Genomic DNA, 22,488 nt, shown 5'->3' on the forward strand with positions numbered 1-22,488 from the left:
TGACACTTCTAAAGCCCTTTTTAATGCTCTAAGAAAAGGAGACCAGGGACCTATCATTAGGTGTTGGTGAGAACTAACAGTAAATTTTCCTGGCAGGGTTTGGCTTTCTCATGCAAGCATTTTAATGGGGGGCGGGGAGGCGGGAGGAGCTGAGGTCATCCTGCGGACACAGTCTTACGCTGCTAAAAACCTTATTAATGTGTGCTCAAGTCTCTTCCAGCAGAGGTTTGGCCAGAGTCGTCCTGTGCCGAGAATTCTCAGCAACCTGCATAATAAACTGCATAGCTTTGCAGTTATGATCATTAGCATTATGTATCTCTCTGAGCAGTGTGCCAGCACTGTGACTAGTATAAACGCTTCTTGAATTAATTGTATTTTGTTAGTTAAGATACAGATGGAATTGCTGTAACAAAGAAATCCAAAAATGTAGCAACTTACAAATATTTTTCTCATGGAACAGCCTGAGCATATATATTCTAGCACTGATATCTTATCTCTTTAGTCTGTTACACAGGCTCCTGATATTTTATTCTAAGGCCACATGGAGCCTTGCTCTGGTCAGCATGGTTGAAGATGGCTCACCACCCCATCTGCTACAATTGCATTCTGGCAAGCAAAACCAGAAAGAAAGGATACCTGGAAGATTTAAGGACAGAATTTGAAAAGTTTATACACATCACTTCTGCTCACGTTCCACTGGCCAAAAGATACTCTTAAAAGTTACACCCAGATGCAAAGGAGATTAGGAAATAGGACTTTTTTCTGGGCAGTCCAGCTAACCAGCAAGTTTCTCAAGGAAGAAAGGAAATGAATTTGGAGAGAGAGCCAGCAGTCTCTGCCATATTGTACTTTCTTTTTACTTCTAAACTTTCTCTTATAAGCAGCAGTTATTTTTTTTTAATTGGAAAAAATAGATCACAGAAGCCAGAAATGATGGCACATGCCTGTAATCACAGCGGCTCCGGAGGCTGAGGCGAAAGGATCTGGAGTTCGAAGCCAGCCTCAGCAACTTAGTAATACACTTAGCAATTCAGCAAGACGCTGTCTCTAAATAAAATATAAAAAAGAAAGAGCTAGGGACGTGGCTTAGTGGTAAAGTACCCCTGGGGTTCAATCCTCAGTACCAAAAAAAGAAAAAGAAAAATACATGTGATACTATAGTAGAGACTATAAAAAGGGAAAGGGGACCAGGGAGGGAGGAAAAGAAGGAAAGGGGAGTTACTGGAGAACAAAAACAATTATATGGCTATACTGTATGCATGTATGAATATATAACAATGAATTCCACTATTATGTATAATTATCATGCACTGCTAATAATTTTTTTAAAAAGGATATGGTTTCAAAGTAGAACCAGATTAGGAAGAAATAAGAGATGTACTCATGGAAGATGGTAGGTATCCAATGAAATTAGGATGTTAAAGGGCAGGGATTTAAAGGAGGGACATTTGACAAAGGCAAATGTAAGAAAGGCCATAGGTATGGAAAAGAGACTCAGGAAATCTGCAGTATACAATACTTTGAGGTTTAAAAATCAAATGGGGCTTTTTTATTGAAAAGGTGTGTTTTTCATGCTTGGTATTAAAAGCATGAAGCAAAGGAAAGAGATAATCCCATTGCTTAAGACCATCTGATATGCTGTGGTCAGACTACTGAAAGAAAGAGAAATATCCAATGTCTATTTCGTTTGCGTTTTCGCTATCAAGGAAAAATGATCCTTGAGCTACAAAGAATAAGGAAAATAGCAGTAAGAGGAAATTAAAGGCCAAGATAGGTGCAATGACAGAAAGCACTAAATTATCTTAAGTGGACTGAAAATCTTCAGACCTAGAGTTATATCCCAGAATATTTAAAGAGCTTTAGGTTACACCCCCAAAGCCTTCTTACAGATCTTTAAGAAAATATGATGGAGGAGATGACATGAGGTTAAATACGAATACTGTCTTGAGTTGCATAAAGGGAAAAAGAGGTATTCCAGGTACCCCCATACACTGATGAGCTTGATGTCTATTCCCATGACCATTTGTGACTATTTTGTTTTAAAAGGTGAGGGGCACAAATCCTTGTTGAAGTAAAGATTTTTTAAAAGAACTGATTGTTAGAAAAGGATCGTAACCAAGAGTATACCTTGCTTCCAACAAAGTACCTGGCTCCGCTATACTAGTCCTGATTCATGCCCAGTTCAAAGTCAAAGCTGTTATTATCCCCTGTAACAGGAAGGACACTGAAATGGCTCTCAGACACAAAGGATGAGCTGCAGGGTCTCAGGGGACACTAACCAGGATCACATCACAGCCCTTCTTTCTCCCCATCTCTCTGTTTCTCAATGCTTGGCTTCATTCTAAGATCATTTTCTCACTTCTGCCTGGGGCGGCCACTGGCAGCCATGTATTCATATTTTCCAGGCTCAGCAACCTCGGTGGAAAGAGAAAGCTTCTTTTTCCTTCTAGCAACCAAATGGAATGACTTGTGCCTTTATTTTTTACTTCTGTGCTGCTTGTACTTTTTCCATGTATAATTTTGTAATAAATGTTAAAAATAAAACACTACTGAAGAATCAGATGTATGGACATTAATATAAATGTGTGGGGGTAGACGATTATTCACTTAATTTTCCCTGTGCTGTTGGGCATCTAGTTTGTTTTTAGTATAACAATATACTATTATAAGTAAAGTTGTAATCAATTTCTTTGTATATGAATCTAGTTCGTACCTATGATTATTATCTTTGGAGTGGTAGAAGTGGAATTCTTGAGGTAAGGGTTTAAACATTTTTCAGGATTCCTGATACATATTGCTTTATTGTTTTCAAGAAATGGGCCCATAGATGGACGTGGTGGCACACAGCTGTAAGCCCAGCAACTCAGGAGACTGAGGTAGGAGGATCACAAGTTCAAAGCCAGCCTCAGGAACATAGCAAGGCCCTAAGCAATTTAGCAAGACCCTGTCTCTAAATAAACTATTAAAAAGGTCTGGGGATATGGCTAAGTGATTAAGTGCCCCTAGGTTCAATCACCTGTAACCTCCCCCACAAAAAAGAAAAAGAAAAAGAAATGGACCCATCCCTCAATGCAGAATTGAGGATTTTTATTTAAAAACGATAAACAAAACTCTGAAATTCCCATTGTTATTTTAATTTGAATTTATTTTATTACCCTTTTCCCACTTTAAAGATATAATTTCCATACAAAACACAAGAGTTAAAGTAACAACGTACTATGGAAGCTGGCTGTGAGATGGGGTGAGAGGGAACCTCACCATTGGGATGCAAAAGTTGCTGGGTTTGGAGTACAATAATAAACCTCTCTGGGCTGGGGAGATAGCTCAGTTGGTAGAGTGCCTGCCTCGCAAGCACAATGCCCTGAGTTCAATCCCCAGCACCGCAAATAAATAAATAAATAAAAATAAACCTCTCTGACTTAGACTGGGGCAGAAGGAAGCAGTTGTCCATGTTTCTCTGCATGGACCAGGCTGTACCTATGGTTTTAGACTATTGCTATGTACCACACCTTACATGGGAAAACTGACAAATTGAATGAAGTATATTCAAGGGAGACAAATGAAGAGTAAGACCTGAAAAAACACAAAAGAGTATTTCTTCTACCAGGGCACCACAGCGCGCATGCCTGTAATCTCAGTGACTGGAGTCTGAGGCAGGAGGATTCAAAATTCAAAGACAGTAAGACTTTGACTCAAAAAATTTTTTAAATTAAAAAAAAAAAAACAGGTGGGGGTGTTGCCCAGTGGTAGAGGCCTCGAGATTCAACTCCCAGTACTGACCCCCCCAAAAGCAACTATCTCTGTACCATCTGCTTTGTCAACACAAATAATCTAAATAATTTCCGCCCATGCATCTTTAGACCATTCCTACAAGAGGCAATAAATGTCCCAGATGGTTAGGCCAAAGTTACATCCTGAACACTAATTGCCAAATTACCAATGAAACGAAGTATATCTCCCTGCAGGATTTTCACAGAAGAAGGGAGGGTCCTGCCAAAGCCAAAAACAACTCAAAAAGAAAATCTTCCAGATAGAAAGGGTATCTGTTTAAATATGAAGTAGGGGATTAGGGGTAGAGATCAGTAGTAATGTTTGCCTAGCATGTGAGGCCCTGGGTTCACTTTCCAACACCATAAAAAGTAATATATACATAACAAACAAACAAACAACCTGGTTTGGTGGTACATACCAGTAAATCCCAGTTACTCAGGAAGCTGAGGCAGGAGGATTGCAAGTTCAAGGCCAACCTGCGCAATTTAGCAAGACCTTTTTCAAAAATAAACCTTAAAAAGGGCTGGGAGTGTAGCTGAGTGGTAGAGTGCTTGCCTAGCAATCATGGGGCCCTGGGTTCCCAGAGTAACTAAAAAACAGCAGCTGTCAACTGTGAGTCCCCTACCTCCATATAATTAATGGTTTTCCCTCTTTTGTGGGAAGTCAATGAGATTAACTATTGAATTTGACTAAGGTCACATTATAACACTCCTGAAAGAAATCCCCATCTGAATTGATTTTTATCTTGTAACTCTGCTACCTACCATTATGATCAGGTCTTAGTTCAGCCTCTTTTCCATCACGCATGAGGTGAGACCACTTGAACCTTTTTGAAGTAGTCACATGGTGTGAGCAGGAACCTGTTTCTACCGCCTCTTCTTTTCCTAAGTCAAGTCACTTCCATCTTTAATGACTAAGACTAGATAGAAAAGGGAAGAAATCTCATCAACAGAAGACCAATCCCAGATTATGTTCCTTTTTCCAGGGATGCCTGATGTAAGCAATTACCACACAGTGGCTAGTTTAAAACACATACACACACACACACACACACACACACACACACACACACACACGCTCGCGCGCTTAAATCTTTCACAGTCCAGGAGTTCAGAAGGCAAAGTGTGGACCAGGTTGGATCCAAGGGACAATCTGTCCTTTGCCTCTCTCCCAGCTGCTGGTGGTTGTTGGCATCTTGCAGTTTCTTGGCTCATAGACACATCACCACAACCTCTACCCATATTCACACCACCACCTTCTCTGGTATCTCTATGTGTCAATTCTCTCTCTTTTGTCTTATAAGAATAACAGTCATTGGATTTAGGGCCTGCCCTAAAGCAGGATGATCTCATCTCAAGATATTAATTACATCTGCAAAGACCCTCTTTCTAAATCAGATCACATCACAAGTGCGGGCGTTTAGATCTTGGATGTTATCTTTTTTTGGGAACACAGTTCAAACCACTACACGAAACAAAGGCTGAAGCCAACCTGATAAATCATAATGTTTACTATTGTTGGCATTCTGAAATTTCTATTTCTTTGCTTATTTTAAAAGAACCCAAATGACTGCTATAACTTCTGCAGAGGGCAATTTGGTCATCTCTAACAAAATCATAAATGTATATAGTTTTGTAGTGGAAGTCCTTCTTAAAACTTTTCATTGCACTGACACAAAGGAAAGTATAAGAGTCTAAAGGGTTCAGTTCTATTAACTCTCACAGCTTGAATGCACTTGCCAAACCATAGTCCAGTTCAAGTTCCCTTCACATTTTACTACTCCAAGGACAACCAATGTTCTGATTTCTAACAACAGAAAAAAGTTTTGTCAGTTTTTCTACTTCAAGAAATTGTACATTTTTCATATCTGATTTTTATTTTGCCTAATAATGTTTGTAAGATTCATCTATGTTATTGCATCTATGTTGTACATGCTTTTTGGCCTAGGCATTCCACTTCCAGAAATTTATTCAATATATATAATGTCATAGATTTGAAATGGCATTCGGGCCAATTTATTCACAGCAGTTAGACAATAGCAAGAGAAAGGAAGCAAATGTTCATCATTGAGGTCTAGTTAAATTACGGTATGTCCACAAAATGAACCATGATAAAAAGGGACAGTGGTCTTTCTGAACTCATATGGAAAGATTGTTAGACTTAGTTATACATGAAAAAGCCCAGTATGAAACAGGATTACAGCATGCCACCTTACATGTAAATAAGTGGGAAATGAATATGCACACACACACTATAGTATTATAGAGTAAATAGTGGGAAATGAACATACACACACTATAGTATTATAGTATGGATCAGAAATTTAAAAACTGTGATCTGTGGGTCAAATACAGTCTACCTCATATTTTTCTAAACGAACTTCCATTGGAATACACTCATGCCTCTTGTTTCTACATTATGGGTGGCTGCTTTTACACTATGATGATAGGGCCTGAAAATTTTACCAAAAAAAAAAAAAAAGTTTTTCCAGCCCCTACTGAGATAGTGGGTTGAATAGCAGCTCTGCAATATGGATGTAGCCCAGTGGTAGAGACTACTTTTAACTGTGAATATGATCTCATTTGGAAAGAGGGTCTCCATAGAATAATATGATGTCATCTTAGATTGAGGGTATTCCCTAAATAATCCAGTGACTGGTATCCTTACAAGAGAAAGTTGAGGAAGATTTGAGATACAAACAAGAAACACACAGGGGAAAAAAGACATGTGGAGATGGAAGCAGAGATTGGAGTTATATTCCAAAAATATTCCTCAAAGCAACTAATGCCACTGTTGCCAGCAGACACCAGAAGCTGAGGGAAACATAGAATGAATTTTCTCTCAGACCCCCAGAAGGAAACAACCAAGTTGATATCTTGAGAGTTGATACTTCTGAGAGAATGAATTTCTGTTGTTTGAAGCCTTCAAGTTTATGGTAACTTGTTGTGATGGCCTTAGGAAACTAACATGCTTGGCATAGGCTATCTGGAAGGATATCCCAGAACCTGATTGAATTGGTTCTGATGGGAAGGAGAACAAGATGACTGGCAAACCAAAGTGTGAAGAAGTCTTTATCCATATACTCTTTTGGGGTTTGGAGATCTAGCTCAGTGGCAGGGCACAGGATTAGCAAGTGTGAGGTCCTGTTTGATCCCCAGTACTCCCAAACTATATATTCTTTTGTAACTATTGAAATTTGAACCACATGAATATACTACTTCTTGAAAAATAAATAAAACATAAATAGAAAAGTTAATAGCATAACCCAGCCATGGGAGTCACTTCTGATTATAGCAGATATCTAAAACCATCCCCACGAAGTCTGTTGTATTTTTTGTCTGCTTTTGGTCAGTTCTGATCAGCTAAACAGTTCCTTCTGCTGGTGTGGCCTTCTGAGGATGAGCTCACAAGGTCACATGTATGTCAAGAGCACACATAGACCAAGTAAGTCACTCTGGTGAAGCATGAGCTGAATTCTTCTGTAGGCTCTAATCCAAGTACATTCCCAACTTCCACTCTGCTTGGGTTGCTGCTACCAGTCCAGTGACCATCTTCTCTCATGGAGACAATGTGGTGACCTCCTAATGTTTCACTCCACATCATTCTTGTCAACTCCCAATCGCTCAGCAAGTAGTCAGGTCATGGTACTTTATTGCTTTCCTGCCCTGCGGTGGCTTCACACTGCAATTGTATCAAAGCTAAAGTCAAACTCTCTAATATGTTCTACAAGGCACTGTACTAAGTGGCCTGAACCTACCTTTCTAATATCAACAGGTACTATTCTATCAGTCAACTCTGCTCACTACATTGCAGGCCTGTGAGTCACAAACCACAGTTTGGAGAAGAATCACCCAGATATGTTGAAAAAAAAAAAACAGAAACCCGAAGTTTATAAGTCCTACCGCAGGCCTATGAAATCACTTTTAGGAGGAGTTACCTGAATCTGTTATGCAGTGCATTTAATAAACTCTTGGAGATTCTTATGATCTCTGAAAATGTTTTAAGCTATTCTGGCCTTTCTACCCTACGGCCTTTGCACTTGTTTTCCCACTGCTTGAAAAATTCTGTCAAAATATTTGAATGACTGATTCCTTCTCATATTTCATGTTATCCAAAATGTCAATATATACATCTGAGTGTGTGTATGTATGTGTGTGTGCCCAACATCCTCCTCTTGGTTTTCTTTCAGACTTGTCTGGGATATCTTCTCTCTCTCTCTCTCAAATATTTAAGTATTTAAACTATTTTAAGTATTGAAACTAAATATTTCAAGTATTGAAACTACTTCTGCCAGTCATTGGACAACACTCCTAGATTTTTGAAATTATGGAGTTGAAAGAAGCCCCGGGTCAGGCAGGCCGCAAGGGAGGCTGACACTTGGTGCATCCAGATGACAACCCTTTAGCCATGTGGCCAGTCCTAGTATCCATCCTTTGGGCTTGGGCTGTTCTGAACAGATACTGGAGGGGCCCATGGAGGTTCAGCTTAACTAATCTTCCTTCTTAAACTTGCCGTTGATGTAAGGTACCCAGAATTAGCTGCCAGTCAGTGGCCCACACCAGTCCCACAGCACCCACAGTGCTCCATGCTGGCTGTGAGGATCCAGTTCTCTGCGGGCCCAGGAACCAGATCAGCATCGCTGCCAGTCCGCATGCTCAGGGTCACCGTGTCCCCTGGGATACCTTCTCTTATCATCTTCTTTAAAATTGCACTCTTCCCCCTCTCTATATTTTTGTGTAACATCACTATTTTTTAAAAAATATTTTTTATTTGTCAATGGACATTTGTTTATTTATATGTGGTGCTGAGAATCAAACCCAGTGCCTCACACATGCTAGACAAGTGCTCTACCACTGAGTCACAACCCCAGCCCTGTAACATCACTTTTAAGCATATATTTACTATATTGCCAGAATTAGATTCTTCCACTAGAATCTAAGTACTGTGAGCGCATTTTTTTTTTCTTTTTTGTACTGAGGATTTAACCTGGGTCTCTTTACCACCGAGCTACATCCCCAGTCCTTTTTATTTTTTATTTTGAGACAGGGTCTCAATAAATTGCTCAGCCTGGCCTCTAATTTGCAATCCTCCTGCCTCAGTTTACCCAGTCGCTGGGATTTCAGGCATGGGCCATGGGACAGCTTGTGGGAGCTTTTTTTTTTTTAACCCTGAGGTGCTGAGGATTGAACCCAGGGCCTTTTGCTTGTGAGGTAAGCACTCTACCAACTGAGCTATATCCCCAGCCCTTATGGGGGCATTTTTGATCTCTTGTTCATCGTTGCATCCCCAGTGCTTAGGATAATGCCTGGCAAATAATAGATGCTCAATGAATATTTAACACGTTGAATTAATAAACTGTAGTCATCCAGATCAAAACATAGATTTTTTTTTTCTGTTGTAATAGGACTCCTCTCTCATTCTGATCATTCAGCATGTTATCTATTTCAAAGTTGTCAAGTAATACTTGTCATCTTAGAGAAGCCATTTTCTGTAATTCTGTGACAGCAACCAAGGTTTTATTTAGCACTTAATACGTGCAGGCATGGTGATATGGCATAATTATAATACCTTAGGCTCCTAGGTATTATTATTATTATTATTATTATTATTATAGTTATTTTCCGCATGAGGAAATTATGACCCGGAAAAGTGAATAATTTGTGACAGAGCCTGCGTCCTTAACTATTGGGCTTGACCAGCGCTTTTTTTTTTTTGTACCGGGAATTGCGCTCAGGGGCACCAGACCACAAGCCACACCCCAGCCCTATCTTGTATTTTATGTGGAGACAGGTCTCACTGAGGTGCTTTGGCTGAGGCTGGCTTTGAACTCGCGATCCTCCTGCCTCAGCTTCCTCAGCCGCTGGGATTATAGGCGCGCGCCACCGCGCCCGGCCTTTACTGGCTCTTGAAGCTCGTTTCATTTTCTTTCCTTTTGGTAGTTAACTTGTGCTTAAGTCAGCAGTAAAGACCTCTTAAGGCTCACAGTCGAAACCTGTCAAAGCTACTGGCTTCACTTCGCAGGGCTCCCTGACCACATCTTGCTTTTGAATCTTAGATGGCGGGAAACGGCAGGCAGGTGTCGGCAGGGGGGGCGGGGCCGCCTGGCGCCGCCAGCCAATGAGAGCGCGCGGCGGCCTCCCTTCCCCCTGCGGCCTGCACGCGCCAAAATTCCAAACGGGACTGCGCACCGCTCGCGCTGTCTCCCTCCGCCCAGCTCATCGAGCCGGAACTACATAAGGAAAAAAGAAGTCAAACGTTGTCCGGCCCGGATCGGTTCAGGTCCTCCACGCTGTCAGCGTGCGTTGGGTCCACTTGGGCTCGGCTTCCTGTGTTTTTCAGATAGGAGAGTTTCGAGGTCGCCGTTTCAGGGTGGCGGAGTGGGCGGGGCAGGCGGCGGAGGGATTCCGGGCGCGCACGCTGCGGCCGTCGGCGCGGGGCTAGTGGCGCCAGAATTCGGAGCGCGGAAGCGCCTGAGCGGCTGCTTTTCCGAGCTCGGACCCTCTACCACAGCGACGCCTGGACCTGCAGGCAGAAACGATGGTGGTTCTCCGCAGCAGTCTGGAGCTGCACAGCCGCTCCACCGCATCGGCTACGGACTCTCTGGACCTGTCCAACGAGTTCCTTAGCCTGGAGCAGATGGGACGGAGGCGGCTCCGTTCGGCCGGCGCCGCGGAGAAATCCGCCGTCACCGCGGCCGCTACGGATGTGAGTACCGGCCCGGGTGGGACCGGCCTGGGGCGGGACCCTGGGGCCCTGGGGCCCGGCCTGAGGGGACCGCCTGCGGCCGGGCCCGGGAGGAGACGGCGTGCGCTGCGCCGGCGGGGGTGTCAGTTGGTGGGGGGAGGAGTGGGTCGAGGACGAGGGGAATGGAAGGGTTCTCGTGGGCCCGGCCGCTCGGGTGCGGGTCGGCTCGCAGCGATTGCGCTGGCTGGAAGCGGGCCGAGCAGTTGGTTACCTCCTACTTTTACGCAAGAGGAAGCCGAAGCCCGCCAGAGCTGAAGTGCAGCGTGGGGCCGAGCCGCGCTGTTGGGGCTGCCCTCCCCCACCGCCCGGGCCGCCCTCCCCGGGCTTGCCCTGGGTCCGCATCAGCCAGTGGGGAGCAACACGCATGTGCTGACTGCTTGTTGTATGCGTGCTGAACACTTTCGGGGCTCCAGGGATACACAGTGATTCAGGTCGCCGGACCTCGGTGTAGGATCCGGAGGGGTTCCGTAATAAGAGCGCAGCGAATATCAGGTTGCATAATGTGTAGGAATGATCTGTGACAGATGAAGAAACGGACTCAGAAAGGTAACCAGTAAGTGGCGGTTCTAAAATTGGAACTTAGGTCCTCTGCCTCCCCTATCTTTCCCTTTCTGTTACATCACGCTGCAGTTAACAGTATCTGTAGGGGAGATTCGTAATGGGGTAGAGTCCTCTTGAAAGAATTGCTTCTTATAAGTCTCAAGTACAAATGGGATTTTTTAAATAGAGTTAAAACAGGGAAAGAAAAATCCCATGCATCTCCCGCTCGAGGTGCTGAAAGAGACGTAGGTGGAAGGGACAGCATTCACAAAAGACTGAGGAAGCAATACTAAAGTTAAGGCAGCAGGTAGCATACTGGAGTTGTAGTGAGGATAGTGTGGAAGTAGGAAAAATAACATATAGGTTAGGAACTTGAAAGTCAGAAGGGAAGACTTAGTGAAGGTTTGTAGCCTGAGTGACAAAGCATAATCCTTTTTTAGTTCAGACTCAGTCTTGTACTAAGGTGTTTTTATTTTTTTAAGATCTTCTGTAAGATGACTATATGAAATCAGTATCTTTTTATGGATGCCACATATTGGTTGCCTGTCTTTCAAGGGGAATGAGTTAAAAGATTACATTCCCTTCCCATCTCTGAAATTGTAATTCTGAATTTAGAAAACAATTTCCTGACTTTCTGTATTTGTTTCTTATTCAAGTGCAGGAATTGGCAGAGATCTGAGGAGATTCAGCATTTCTGAACTGGGAACACTTTTGCACTGAATTCAGGTCCCTTGATCTATTAACCTATGTTCAGAAAAGCTAATTATTTCAATAAATATTTATTGAATGTTATTTTCAGGATAATGCTAGGTCCTGTGACCCTAATGATGTATTGAATTCTGGTTACTTACATAGGCTCTTCTTTTTTGGGGTGATGGGAGTACTGAGGATTGATATTATGACAGCTACATACCCAGCCTTTTTCTTTTTTTATTTTGAAACAGGGTCTCATTGATTTCTGAGACTGGTCTTGAACTTGTGATCCTCTTGCCTCAGCCTCCCAAGTTACTGGGATTGCAGGCGTGTACCACCACACCCACCATACATACATAGGCTCTGAAGACAACTGTTAGTTTTAAATCTCAGTTTACCAAGCTTACTCATGATCTGTTTTCTACACTTGTTGAATAGGGTGATTACCCATCACATGGGTAGTGTGGATTAAATGTGTTCGTATATGGTAGGACATTAACTGAGCTCTTGACATATTGTTAGTTATAAGACCATAGTTGATTTTAGTCAGCAGCCACTTCATCTTTCCAGTTCCTTAGGTCAATAACCTTAGGATCACTCTTGACTCCGCTTATATCCAATACATTAGCAAATCTGTTTATTTTTAAAACATATTCAGTCTGACCACTTCTCAAGTTCTTATCTCTTTCCTGAATTATTAAAATAGACTTTCAACTGGCCTCTGTGTTTTCTGCCATTATACCTATTATGCTTCTCTTTCAACAGTCTTCTAAAAAGTCAAAATAGTTGTTCACTCCTCTGCTCAAAAACCCTCTAGTGACTCTTCATCTATGACTAAAAGTTTAAAAGTTTAGAAGTGGTCCTGCACTCCATTACCACCTTCCCTTTATAATGATATTCTCTTCCTTCCCTTTACCAAACTCACTGCCTTTTCAGCCCCTGGTTTAGCTCTTCCTTGAATACCAAGGCCTTTGCCCTTCTTCTCCCTCAGTACAGAGTATACTTCGCATATCTACACGACCCATTCTTTTACTGTTCTTTATATTTTTTTAAACTACAAACAAACCTCCCAACTCAGTGTTTCATATGTTCCAAGAAATTGTACAAATATTAAATTGATCCTCGCAACCTTATGAGATGGGTTCTTCTTGTTTTACAGATGAGGCACAGGAGACTTAAATAACTTTCCCAGAGTCACTTCAGTAAGTTGTAGATCTTTGATTCAGACTTGGGGTCTCAGGTGTTTGCTAAAATTTCATCTTTTCAATAGTGCTTATCCTAAACACCCTATTCAAAATTACAAACTACTCTCTTTGACATGACTTTGTTTTTCTGCTTTGTGCTCTAAAATCATATTCTGGCATATTCTTTAGTTTTCTATTTTTTTAAGTATTTTTCTCTCCCCAAATCAGAATGTAACTCCATAGGAACTTGGATTTTGACTTTTTTTGAAGTGTATTCTGAACCTAGAACAAAGCTTATCATGTTGTAGATTAGTAATTGATACTTGTTTTTGATTGTCTTTGCTTGAAAGGAACTTGGTCTAGCAGAGGAGACCTAACAGCAGTATACAGAGACTTTGCCATAAATGCCACATGATGATTGGGCAATGGGAATGCACTCAGCTGGATGTCGTAGGGTGGAGGGTTTTTCTTTCCAGACCAGGATTCGCAGTATGGATTATACATTTTTTTATATACCTTTTTGAGACAGAGTACTCTTACCTTTTATAAATCAAGGCACCAAATTATAATCAGGTTACTTGGTGGGCATGGGATTGGATTAAAATAAATGGATAGTGTTGAAGGGTGATAAATTCATACTTATGAAAACTCACCAGTGTTAAAATGAAACATACCTTTGTGGTAGGAATATGTTCTAATTTGGGGGCTTTTCATCCAGAACATTTGAATGGATTATACCTTGCCTCCCCCCGCCCCCAAGAAGATGGACATAATACCTTTATCTATTCATTTTTTATGTGGTGTTGAGATTCAAACCCAGTGCCTCACACATGCTAGGTAAGCACTCTATTACTGAACTACAACCCCAGCCCAGTATACCTCATCTTTTTTAATATCAAGCATACATTTCAGAGACTTAACTCTCTGATCACCCTGCTTATATTCATGTTTCTTAGTCCCATCAGCTATATTTTATTTGACAGAGCATTTCTTAGGAGGTTACTTTTGCAGATGGTTAAATTTATTCATACTAATTTATTAAATTTGAGTTTTTCTTAGTCCAGTCTTGGAGACTGACCTTGTCTCCAAGTTCTGAAGGTACCTACTATCACCTATTTATTAAACTACATTCTACTTTTACATTTTGAATATGATATCACTCTATTGAGACTTGTGTATTGTTTTTTCTTGTATAGGTTCCCTGAATATTGTTATTTTTTTGACTTTATTTTTTAAGATTTTATTTTCATCCTACCAACCTTATGAGTTGGAACCTTTTCTGTGGTTTCTTTTTCCTCCAGAGTCAAGACTGCCTGTTGTCTATTTCTGTACTTTCACAGGTCTAAAACACTTTGATTTCTGTAAATTTAGGGTTATTTCCTATTTTGAAGAGTCACTTAAAATGGATAGTAGAGGAGGGTTTTAGGTGATGATTGCACATTACTTCTGGGTTGTGTACTTATATCCTTCAGTATGTTGTTAGATAAAATAAAACATGCTGCAGCATGTAGAATGTACTATTTTTCTTAATTGTATGTTTATTTAAAAGTCTGGAAAGATACTTCAAATTCAGCACTAGTGTGTGTACAACATGGTAGATTTTTAACTGGAAGCATAAGAACATAGAAAAATGAAAAATATGCAGCTCATTGAAGTATGACATAGCTTGGGTAGGGAGATTTTGACATGAGACAGTTAATGGTACTTCCTGGAGTTGTGTGACATGGCAGCTTTGCATTTATGCATAAGCTAGAAAGACTCTTGACTTTAGGTTTAGAAGTCTCTTTATTTAGGAAGCAGTAAAAAACTAGAATAGGGATCTGGTGCAATAGTGTTTAACATGGATTACAGTCAGCAAATGAGAGTTTGGATAACCAGTTAAAAGATTATAATGGGAATAGCTGCCACTTGGATTACAGTTGCTTTGAGCTAGGCACAGTACCCAATAGATACATGCATAACATTTGCCCTTAAAGTAACAATTATTCTCATTATAGATATGCAGACTAAGAATCAGATACAAGATTTATACATCTGTAAGTGGCATGCAAAGAATCAAAGTAGGTTCTCTTCAGAATTTGGTCCTTAATGTGCCATTATAGCACTAGACCAAAACAGAAAACTAGAATTTAATTTAAAGTGATAATAGTGGGATTAGAGAGAAAATGCCAAATAATACAACATGGGGACCAAGAGTTGTTAGGATACAGGAAGGAAAGACTTATTTCCAGCCAAAGACGTGAATGGTAACCCTTGGGAATATTAGTATTAGATTCTGAGAAGATATTAGGACCATGTATCAAGAATAAAGTAAATAGAAACCAGCTAAACAAAAATAATTAAGAAGTCTGAACCTCTTCTCATCTTTAAAATAAAGAGGTTGGATTTTATAATCATTTTCTGTTAATCAAGAGATTTAAAAGCAAAGCATTTAAAGAGGGGAGTGAGTAACTCCGCAGAAACCATTTAGATAGAGAAAAAGCCATTGGATTTACTATTGGGAGACAGTTGTGAATTCACTGAAAGAGGTATAGAGTCAAAAACCAAATTGCTGAAGTTTGTGATACAGATCAATGGTGAGGAATTGATCCATTCTTATTTATTTATTTAGGTATAGGAGATTGAACTCAGAAGTACTTTAACCACTGAGCCCCATCCCTCATTTTCTCCCCCTCCCCCTCCAGACAGGGTCTCACTAAGTTGCTTATTGCCTAAATTGCTGAGGCTATCTTTAAGTTTGCAATCCTCCTGCCTCAGCCTCAGTCTCTGGGATTATAGGCATGCGTTACCACACCCAGCCCATTCTTATTTTTAAAGATGAAGCTAAGAAGAGATATGACTGTATTTGGTATAATAGGAATACCATTGTGCTTTAGAATATATTGCTATTCAGGCTTTCAAGGAGCTCTAAAGTCTGGATGAAGACATTTTAGGTCAGTATTGCAAATGATTTTTAAAATCCTGTTAAAGCCTCATTTGTTGAATTTACATTTGAATTGGCCTCCCACTTTTGTTATGAATTGAAAGCTTTAACTTGATCTTGTGAAAAATAACAATATTTCTTCTATGCAGTTGTGCTACTTCAGTGAAGTGTTTTGTTATTCTACAAGATCATAACAGGCTTAAAAATTAACAAAATATATTTTTTTCAGTCTCTTTTTTGTACTGGGGATTGAACCCAGGGGCACTCAACTTCTGAGCCACGTCCCCACTCTGTTCTGTATTTTATTTAGAGACAGGGTCTCAGTTGCTAAGGCTAGCTTTGAACTTGCAATCTTCTTTGCCTCAGCCTCCTGAGCCACTGGGATTACAGGTGTGCGCCACCATCTTCTGTCTCTTAAAACTTCACTTTTGGGCTGAGAATGTAACTCAGTGGTAGAGTGCTTGCCTAGCACGTGTGAGGTCCTAAGTTCAATCCCCCATACTACCAGAAAAAAAAATGGTGATAAAGTTTTAAAACAAAGGATACTGTTCAAAAACAAGCAAAAGCTTCTAAAGAACTATCAGTGCTCTCAATATTTATAAGTAGATTTCAACAAAAGAATAAGAGAAGACATTACATCTTCAGGTTTAGTTTTCAAATTGTTTTCTCTTTGTTTTTAGGAATTTTTTTTCCTAGTAATACATGTTGTAAAGTAGAAAGTGAAAGTCACCATTTCTGACATGCGGTGTTGACTCTTTTTAACAGTTAACATTTATCTATTAAGAATTAATTTAATTAGCCATATTAAACTATGACGACTGATTTAATAACTCTAGTTTCCCTTTAAAGATTAGATGTTCACAGTAATTCATTTAGAGGCATGAATTACATCAAAAATTGCAGATAATATGTAAAGCAATCTTGAGTTTTTAAAATTTATTTAAGTACCAGGGATTGAACCCAGGGGCACTTAACCATTGAGCTACATCCCCGGTCTTTTTTTTTTTTTTTTTTCTTCGGTGCTGGGGATTTGAACCCAGGGCCTCGTGCTTATGAGGCAAGCACTCTACCAACTGAGCTATATCCCCAGCCCCCCCAGTCTTTTTTTTTTTTTTTTTTTTTTTTTTTTTAGAGACAGGGTCTTGCTAACTTTCTTAGGGCCTAAGTAGCTGAAGCTGGCTTTGAACTCACAGTCTTCCTGCCTCAGCCTCCCAAACCATTTGGATTACAGGTATGCATCACTCCTCCTGGCTTAAAATTTATTTTTAGTTGACATAGTAATTGTACATATTTATGGGGTACAGTATGACCTTTCAGTAAGTACACTACATAGTGTAAGTATAAGATAAGGGTAATGGGTATATCTGTCACCTTAGATACATATCATTTCTTTTGTTGGGAACATTCGAAATCTTTGTTATTTTGAAATGTTCCATTTATAGTTGTCAACCGTAGGTAGCCTACTGTGCTATCTAGGTCATTAGAAGTTATTTCTCACATTTAACTGTACTTCTACAGCCAAGAAGTATGTTAAGTAGATTCATGTAATTGACAATATTGATTCATTTTAAAAGAGTTTTAGGAAATATTTAATGATGTGGAAAAATATTTGTATTTTTAGGAAAAAGTTATTAAGCATTAGAATATTATTAATATAAAAGTTGTGTAGTGCAGTGGTAGAGTGTGTGTTTAGTATGCACAAGGCTTTGAGTTCCACCTCCAGCATGATTTAAAAAAAAAAAATGGCGCGACTATGTTTGCATAGGAAAAGAATGGTTTATTTACCAAAAGATTAACAGTGATTTTCTATAGAAGGGTGACATTTTCATCTTTGTGCTTTTTTTTTCATTGTTCTAATTCTAATGGGCATGTTTACTTTTTTTTTTTTTTGGGGGGGGGGCAGTTCTGGGACTCAAACCCAGGTCTTAGCATATGCTTGTCAGGTTCTCTGCCACAGAGCTATATCCTCAGCCATAAGAAATATCTTTGAAAGTTACTGAGAGTTTAAAAGTCCCCAGCATGTGTGGATGTCAAAAGCCTGTTGTGTTTTTGCTATACCCTTTTGAGGAGAACCTTCTTTGCTGCCTAGTGCTTTGTTTAGGGAGGATGAACTGGAGCCACTCACAATGCAAATCAAAGATTTTTTTTTTTGTGGTGCTGGGGATCGAACCCAGGGCCTTGTGCTTGCAAGGCAAGCACTCTACCAACTGAGCTATCTCCCCAGCCCCAAAGATTTTTTATATCACTTAGAAGATAAGTCTTCCAAGTTTTTCAGGGAATTTCTCTTTTTGTAGTTCTGGAGATTGAACCTGAGGATGCTCTACTAATAAACTACATCCCCAGCCCTTTTTATTTTTTGGTATTGGGGATTGAACAAAAGGACGCTTTATCACAGAGCTATATCCCCAGCTCTTTATTTTTAGAGATAGGGTATGGCTAAGTTGCTTAGGGACTCATTAAATTGCCAGCCTCAAACTTGGAATTCTCTTGCCTCAGCCTCCCAGGTCACTGGGTTTACAGGCATGTACCCATGCCCCTGGCTTTCAGGGAATCTTTTTTACCCAGTATTATTACCACCTCCTTTTCTTTTTTCCTATAGAAGCAAATCTTTTTAATTATCCCCCAGAATATGGTGACATTTCTTTCTTTTTTTGGGGGGAGGGGGTTGCTGGGGATTGAACCCACGGCCTTATGCTTACAAGGCAAGCACTCTATCGACTGAGTTATCTTCCCAGCCCCTATTTCTTATTGTAACAAAATATATATACTATAAAGTTTACCATATTTAAGTTACAGTTCTATAGCAATAAATACATTTAAATTTTTTTTCTGTAACCATCACCATTATCCACCTCTAGAACTTTTCAACTTTGTTTCTCTGCATTTGACTACTCTAGGAATCTCTCATAAGAGGAATCATACAGTATTTGACTTTCTGTGACATGCTATTTCAGTATCTTCAAAGTTAGTGTTGTAGCATGTATTAAGATTTACATTCTTAAGGTAGAATAAATTTCCATTGTATTCACAAATTCATTGTAACAAAATATTCACATTTTGTTTGTCCATTCTTCTGGTGCTTCCACTTTTTGGATGCTGGGAATAAGTACTTTGAACATGGGTATACTGGTATCTGTTTGAGTCTCTACTTTAACTTCTTTGGGCATATACCCAGAAGTGGTATCATATGGAAAATGGATCATATGATAATTTTATGTTTAATTTTTTTGAGATATTGGCATCCCATTTTATATTCCCATCAACATACACAAGGGTCCTAATTTCTCTACATCCCCACCAGTACTCGTTTTTTCCTCTGCCCCTCCCTCTTCTCTCTCCTTCTTTCCCATTTTCTTCCTTCTTCCTTCCCTCTTCCTTCCACCCCCAATCATGTGTTCGTGTGTGACTGGAGATTAAACCCAGAAGCACTGTACCCCCTGAGTTCCATCCCCAGTCCTATTTTTCAAAATTTTGAGACAGAATCATTCAAAATATTTGAGGGTCTAAGTTTGAGACTGGCTTCAAACTTGTGAACCTTCCTCCTCGGCCTCCCAAATTTTTTCGTGTTCTCTCTCTCAGTAGCCATCCTATTGAGTGTGAGATGGTATTTCACTGGTTTTCATTTGCATTTCCCTAAGGGCATGGAACATCTTTTCATCATCTTTTCAGATTTGTTTAGCTTCCTTGGATAAGTATCTATTCAAGTCCTTTGCTCATTTTTTTTAATTGGTGCTTTGGTTTTTGTTGTTGAAATATATGAAGTTTTTTTTGTTTGTTTGTTTTTGTTTTTGTTTTCAGTTCTGAGGATTGAACCCAGGGTACTTTACCACTGAGCTATATCCCCAGCTCTTTTTATTTTTTATTTTTAGACAGGGGCTTGCAAAGTTACTCAGGGCCTCTTTTTTTTTTTTTTTTTTGGGGGGGTGCTGGGGATCGAACCCAGGGCCTTGTGCTTACAAGGCAAGCACTCTACCACTGAGCTATCTCCCCAGCCCCATACTCAGGGCCTCTTTAAATTGCTGATGCTGGCCTCAAACTTGAGATTCTCCTGCCATAACCTCCCAAGTGGTAAGAATTACAGGCATATGCCACCATACCCAGCTAGGAGTTTTTAATATCTTCTAGTTATCAAGTCCTTATTAGATATATTGTTTGTACATATTTTCTCCTATTCTGTAGGTTACCTTTTCACTCTATTTATAGTATCCTTTGGTACATAAAAAAATTTAGTTTTGATGAAGTTGTCTCTGGTTTGGGTATCATTTCTGAGAAATCATTGCCAAATCCAAAGTCATGAAACAATTGTTTTTTAGCTTTTTATTCTTTTGTACAATTTTAAGTTACCATTTGTGCTTATTCTCATTGGTTTAAATAATTACAAAAGATGTAATTTCCGTTATTTTGTTTGTTCTTTTAAGTTTTATTTGAGACAGGGTCCATCTGAATTGCCCAGGTTGGCCTCCTGCCTCAGCCTCCCTAACATCTGGGACTGTAGGAATTCACCACCATGTACCTGGCATTTTTGGTTACTTTTTTTTATGTTGACATTAAAAAGAAAAAATTTGTTACATCAGCCTTTTACATATATCCACTGAAATCTAAAAACGATAATTATTTGATGTGTCATAAAATGTTTGAAAAACGGTACATGAACAAGCTCTTTTAGCAAACAAACTTAACCTTGATTCTTTTTCCCCCTTCTTTAATTTGCATTCAGTTCATTTGACCCACAGACATCCATCTTCATATATTTTATGCTTAACAGACATTTATCAGCCAGCTTTTCGTTCTTTTAAAACAATTTGAAAATTTTCCCTATTTTTCTATGTAGGCTCCAAGAAATAAAACTTCTGTGGATCAAGTTAGCATAATTATTGATAATAAATTAAAACAACAAAAACACGTTTTGATTAGAAAGGAGTAAACAAAATAAAATTTTATTAGTCTCATGAAGTGTCCCTACCTACACAACTAATTCATGTATTTGTTACTGAAGAAGATGGTGTTTTACTTCAGTTCTGTGGTTTTTATAAATAAAAGCAATTACAAAACATTGTTCATATAACTATGTAGATATTAATGAAAGGAGTTTTGTTTAATAGCGTCACTCCGGTTTTTTTGACTTGATATGTCAAAAATCACTTGCCAAAAATTATTTTTGTCTCTTAACTTTACTAGGTCTCCTGTCAATTTTGTTGAAGCTTCCTAATAAAAAGCTGGGTGTAGTGGAACACACCTGTAATCCCAGCAACAAGGGAGGCTGATACAGGAGGATCGTAAGTTCAAAGCCAGCCTCATCAAATTAACAAAACCCTGTCTCAAAATAAAAAAATAAAAAGGATTGGGGATGTGGCTCAGTGATTATGTCCCTAAGTTCAATTCCTGTCACCAAAAAAAGAAAAAAAAAAAACTACTGAACAAGTGAAAGGATTTTCCAGGTTGCTTGTCACTCAGTCACTCAGTTTTCTTATACCTTTCTTCAGTATTTTTCTTTGACTTTATGAAGGTTTTTAATGCCTTGAGGCAGTACTGAATCTGAATGAGTAGAATTCTAAATGGGTGAATGATAGGACTTTATTTTGTAAAATGGAAGAAAGACAAATGAATGGGGTACCTTGTGCCTTCTCAAGCAAATTGGTTTTAAGAAAAAGCGCATAAGGAAGTTGAGAATCTGGAAAGATTACCTTAAAATATTCCATGAAAAGTCTTAGCTCTAAGGTTATAGGTAGTCATTTTAAAAATATTATATCCTGCTATAGAAAAGCCACCTGATGTGATGTTCCAAACCTTCACTTGGGTTAGGAACACTTCATGAAGGTGTGGATATTTTTTGAAATATTCTTAAATATGTGTACACTGATAACAGTGCTAACAAATCATATGAATCATTTAATATTTTATGAACACATCTAATTTTCAGATAAATCCTTGGCATAAATATCCTTGCTTTAGCTGTGAAACAACCAATTATTCCACCCAAAACAAAATTAAATCCCCTGATAAAATTTAGCAACTAAGTAAAGCTGGGAAAGGGGCATGGGGCAGTGGTGGAACTCCACTCTCTGAACTACATGTTATGAAATAGAACCATAAACCATGAGTAAATCTTACATTAGTGTAACATTGTTGATATTTATCAGGAAATTTTAATTTTTGTATATTAACTATTGTTCCTTGAGATGCAAAGTGATCCTACACTAACAGCAGTTGTAAATAAGTGTTAATCAGAGAAAACTCTTCAGAGTTTGAATTGGGGATTTTGCCTAAAGACAAACTTAAATGACTTTCTTAATTTTTCTTGAAGGATGGGTCTTCGGTTAAAGAAGTTGAAACCTACCACCGGACACGTACTTTGAAGTCTTTGAGAAAAAATGCCCAGACTTCTTCAGATTCTAGTTTTGATAAGAATATGGAAATAACAGAGAAGCATGCTAATGGCAGGCATTTTACAAGGTAATACAAAATGGTTAACTGCTAATTCAAAATAGTTTTAAAGTTGTAATTAAAGATTTTTGTTTAATTTTTGAAGTATATTTTCTACCAGTTATCAGAAATCCAGCATGATTTATTTAAAATGAAATTACCACAAGTGAATATTAATGAACTAAGAAATAATTATATACACAAGCAGGT

At 39.2% G+C, this 22,488-nt stretch overlaps 1 protein-coding gene and 1 non-coding gene across 4 annotated transcripts in view; one reads left to right on the plus strand and one right to left on the minus strand.

Moving 5' to 3' along the window:
* The first annotated feature begins 10,218 nt into the window (after nt 1-10,218).
* Nucleotides 10,219-22,488, plus strand: part of Atad2 (ATPase family AAA domain containing 2) — a 59,225-nt gene continuing 46,955 nt past the window's right edge. For 2 of the 3 annotated variants that reach the window (XM_047525161.1, XM_047525170.1), the window contains exons 1-2: nt 10,219-10,476; nt 22,160-22,308. In XM_047525161.1, the coding sequence (XP_047381117.1) occupies nt 10,309-10,476; nt 22,160-22,308 (317 nt within the window). In that variant the 5' untranslated portion in view covers nt 10,219-10,308. Of the gene's footprint in view, nt 10,477-10,943; nt 11,062-22,159; nt 22,309-22,488 lie in introns of those variants that run through there. The other variant, XM_047525179.1, reaches the window with a different exon arrangement.
* Trnat-ugu (transfer RNA threonine (anticodon UGU)) lies at nt 19,772-19,845 on the minus strand. The gene has a single exon. It is a non-coding gene; the product is annotated as a tRNA-Thr (tRNA).

This window comes from Sciurus carolinensis, chromosome 1 (assembly GCF_902686445.1).
Source record: "Sciurus carolinensis chromosome 1, mSciCar1.2, whole genome shotgun sequence".
Taxonomy (NCBI): Eukaryota; Metazoa; Chordata; class Mammalia; order Rodentia; family Sciuridae; genus Sciurus; species Sciurus carolinensis.